Source organism: Cyprinus carpio, chromosome B7 (genome assembly GCF_018340385.1).
Source record: "Cyprinus carpio isolate SPL01 chromosome B7, ASM1834038v1, whole genome shotgun sequence".
NCBI classification, from domain to species: Eukaryota; Metazoa; Chordata; class Actinopteri; order Cypriniformes; family Cyprinidae; genus Cyprinus; species Cyprinus carpio.
In genome coordinates this window covers 39420467-39425147 of record NC_056603.1, presented here as the reverse complement: position 1 = coordinate 39425147, position 4681 = coordinate 39420467, and the positions used below count along the sequence as shown (strand labels likewise).

Here is a 4681-nt window from a genome sequence, read left to right as displayed (position 1 = left end):
GCACCAGCTTGATTAATATGGTCTTCACAACTGAAACCAGGTCCACCGACTGATCAACCATGTAGACCAAGTGTTTCCAATCTTGCTTTTGGAGAGTCAACATCATGCAAAATTTATTATAACCTGCCCCAGTTTGTAGTGATCCTGAAGACCTTAATTAGCTGGTTCAAGCACGTTTAATCAGGGTTGAAGCTGACCTTTGTAGAACAGTGGCCCTACAGGACTGGAAATTCCTGTTCTAGACCAGCTTGGAACTGTTAATGGCCTCAGGCCATATGTCCACCAAAGCGTTTTTCCCAAGGCTAACATATGTTTTCAATTGTTTTCAATGGGATCGCCAAATTTTTTAAAACGCCAGGAGCGTACCGTGCAGTGAGCACTTTTTTCTTGCTGCCGAGAGTTAAAGACTTTGAGTAAAACCCAGTGTTCATCTCTGTCACTTTTTAGTCAGCAAACCAATCACAGTGGAGGATGGGTAAGACAAATTCCACACCGACCAACAGCCACATCATACTTGTACAACAGCGACAGATGACAAGACAAACAACGGAAGATAAAATCATTTTAAACAAGAGCCAGATCAAGTACTTTATATTTTGTCAAGATTTTTATATTTATAAATAAACTATCTGCGAAATCAGATTCTAGTTACACTTCCACGGATATTCCATATAGTAGCCAAAGAGTCTCACCTGAAAAAAGAAAAAAAAAATGCTGCACTGCATAAGCACTCTCAAGCGCTCACAGCTAGGCGTTTTCAGCAGAGCACCTTAAGTTTTCTGCTGGCTAAAAATGCTTTGGTGGACATGCAGCCTTAATGACCACTTTGGACCATCTTGAAAATATGTCAAACCAGCTACCATCAAGAGCTGGATTTTATTGGATTTTCCAGCAGGGCAATTAATGATTTGACACACATGCTTAAAGGGATAGTTCACCCAAAAATTAAAATTATGTCATTAATGACTCACCCTCATGTCGTTCCAAACCCGTGAGACCTCCGTTCATCTTCGGAACACAGTATAAGATATTTTAGATTTAGTCCGAGAGCTTTCTGTCCCTCCATTGAGAATGTATGTACGGTATACTGTCCACGTCCAGAAAAAGGTAATAAAAACATCATCAAAGTAGTCCATGTGACATCAGAGGGTCCGTTAGAATTTTTTGAAGCATCGAAAATACATTTTGGTCCAAAAATATCAAAAACTACGACTTTATTCAGCATTGACTTCTCTCCCGGGGTCTGTTATGAGCGCGCCGTTCACAGCACATCCGGTTCGCGAACGAATCACTCGATGTAACCGGATCTTCTTGAACCAGTTCACCAAATCGAACTGAATCGCTTTGAAACGGTTCGCGTCAACAATAAGCATTAATCCACAAATGACTTAAGCTGTTAACTTTTTTTAACATGGCTGACACTCCCTCTGAGTTCAAATAAACCAATATCCCGGAGTAATTCATTTACTCAAACAGTACACTGACTGAACCGAGCCAGATAACGAACGAAACATTGACTCGTTCTCGAGTCAAGAACCGTTTGCATCGGTTTTTCGGATCACCGGTAGTGATGGGAAGTTCTGTTCTTCTCCGCGAACCGGTTCTTTCGGACAGTTTGATTCAATAAACCGGTTGCCGAAAACGGTTCACCAGTTATTTTGCACTCGACGTAATGACTTCATTGGCGATGATTGCCCTTGATTCAAGCCTTCGGTTTACCCGCGCTCATAACATTAGCACAGAATCGGTTCAGAATCAATCACCAAAAGAACCAGTTCGGTTCAGACGCGCTGTGTGTCAGTCTGAATCACGCATGCGCAGTTTCATCAGCTCCTCGGTTCTCGAATCGCACGCGTCCGACAGAAACGGTTCTTGACTCGAGAACGAGTCAATGTTTCGTTCGTTATCTGGATCGGTTCAGTCAGTGTACTGTTTGAGTAAATGAATTACTCCGGGATATTGGTTTATTTGAACTCAAAGGGAGTGTCAGCCATGTTAAAAAAGTTAACAGCTTAAGTCATTTGTGGATTAATGCTTATTGTTGACGTGAACCGTTTCAAACGATTCAGTTCGATTTGGTGAACTGGTTCAAGAAGATCCGGTTACATCGAGTGATTCGTTCGCGAACCGCATGTGCTGTGAACGGCGCTCTCATAACAGACCCGGGAGAGAAGTCAATGCTGAATAAAGTCGTAGTTTTTTGATATTTTTGGACCAAAATGTATTTTCGATGCTTCAAAAAATTCTAACGGACCCTCTGATGTCACATGGACTACTTTGAAGATGTTTTTATTACCTTTCTGGACGTGGACAGTATACCGTACATACATTCTCAATGGAGGGACAGAAAGCTCTCGGACTAAATCTAAAATATCTTATACTGTGTTCCGAAGATGAACGGAGGTCTCACGGGTTTGGAACGACATGAGGGTGAGTCATTAATGACATAATTTTCATTTTTGGGTGAACTATCCCTTTAATACATTTATTATTTATTTTTTAGCTATTTGCTTTAATCCTTTATAGGAAGAAGAGTTTTAAGATGATTCGATCCCAATCCATGTCACTACAAATCCCCTTAAGTACAGATAGTGTCTGGGGTGTGGTGACACCCCTCATTTCTCCTTCATCTACATGTTCTTCCATCTCACAAAATTTCCCGGAGTATCAAAGAGTCATCATAAGTGGAGACTACTGTGCTGGGGTGTGTATTATTAGAATTTACAAACAAACAACTTTCTCTACTTTCTGCCATAATTTGTTGAACGTTTAACCACCAAAGGTGCTTTTAATAGCTGATCATGTTTAAACAATTGTCTTTTGTCTTACAATAACTATGTACTTCAGATTACAGTTGAGGACTATGAGCAAGCAGCTAAAAGTCTTCTAAAAGCTCTCTTTCTTAAAAAAATAAAATAAAAAAATACTCAAAACTGGCATATCATAGATTCCCACGGACAACTGCACAGTTTCTACGTAATGCAGCAAATGAAAGGTGGACAGAAGAAGATGAAATCCTTCCAGGTACATCTGTATTTGCTTAAGGGTTCATAATCAGACACGACATGAAGGAAACATTATTTTTCTAGGTTTATTTTAGGCTCTATAAACATTTCAGAGAAATTTTTGTTTACAAAAAAATCAGACTATGTTTGCCCAATGTTCCTCTTTAGTTCTTGCCTAAAGTCCCTTGCCAAGACATCAACTTTGAACTAATTTTAGAAGACATAAAAGCTTGTTATGTGTGGCTCAACTAAGAACATTTGAAAATTCTGTGGTAAAAAAGGAATGATTCTCTCTCCTCTGATGGGAAAACCAAACTTTTTTATGCTGGTCACCACCAAGGGATAGTGTATGGTATACTGCTGTCTTCTTACTAACTTAAACAGAACTATGGTTTGCTTACAGTTTTTTTTTCTTCACAGTTATCTGTCCTTGCCCTGGTGAGGGAGAGGACCCTTACAGCATGGAGAACATTCCAGACAACCTCATTTATTGGATGAAAATGAAGGATGGCATTATTTATGTATATGAAAACACTGAAGCTCTGAGTATGAACAAACCACGTTGTCTGCCTTATCCAGACCTGGAAACATTTGCCATTGACATGAGTCATGTCCTCGCCATGATTGCTGATGTGCCTATGTAGGTCTCCACCCAATTTCATCCTTAATAGTCAACAATTCAATTCTCAATCAATTCTCCTTATCTGCATATCCGAGAATTTTGAGATCTAAAACGGTATTTTTTTCTTTCAACAGTAAGACCTATTGTCATAGACGACTAAATTTCCTTGTGTCAAAGTTTTACCTACATGAAATGCTCAACGAAATGGCGGAACTAAAAGAACTCAAGGGTGTTCCTCATAGAGATTTGTACAATGTCAGAAAGGTATAATTTTACACACACATTGGTATATGCAATTGTGATTTCCCCTGCTGTCTAAATGTACACAAATGCTAACTTACAGGTAGACACACATATCCATGCAGCAGCATGTATGAACCAAAAACACCTGCTTGATTTCATCCAAACTACCTATAAAACTGATGCAGAGGGAGTTGTCCTTGAGAAGGTGGGGCTTAAGCTAACTCAAACAGGTGTTTAACAACCTGAATATGGACCCTTATGATCTTACTGTAGACTCCTTAGATGTTCATGCCCTAAGTAGCATCTTATTTACAGTATATGTTGTATATGTTACAGCCCAATGATATGCTGGTGGCTTGTACAGTATGCTTCAGGTTTAGTCTATGTACAGGGCAGACAAACCTTTCATCGCTTTGACAAATTCAACTCCAAGTACAATCCAGTAGGAGCAAGTGAGCTACGGGAAATCTACTTGAAGACTGACAATTACATTGAAGGGGAGTATTTTGCCCGCTTGATCAAGGTACAGTAATTTTGTCTATAGAGATGCACCTTGTTTTCATCTACACAGAATATATTAGTACAAATATAAATTTTATTTGCGTTTATTTGTGTTAATTTCATAAAATGTTTTTCCAGTGTAAAAGTGAACATTTTGAAACTCTAAGAGCACAGTTTTGTGTCAAAAACGTAGAGACTAGGGATGCACCGATACGATACTGGTATCAGGCCCGATACTGAGCTCCTGTACTCGTACTCATTAAAAAGCCCCGATACCAAACCCTGATACCACACAGCATGTGATAAGTGC

General features: G+C 39.4%; 1 protein-coding gene across 1 annotated transcript; it reads left to right on the top strand.

The window, feature by feature from the left end:
• Positions 1-3284: 3284 nt before the first annotated feature.
• On the top strand, positions 3285-4218 carry LOC109061702 (AMP deaminase 3-like). The gene is made up of 3 exons (XM_042728611.1): positions 3285-3645; positions 3762-3891; positions 3971-4218. The coding sequence occupies exons 1-3, from the start codon at positions 3467-3469 to the stop codon at positions 4106-4108; spliced, it is 447 nt and encodes a 148-aa protein (XP_042584545.1). The 5' UTR covers positions 3285-3466; the 3' UTR covers positions 4109-4218.
• The last annotated feature ends 463 nt before the right edge of the window (positions 4219-4681 follow it).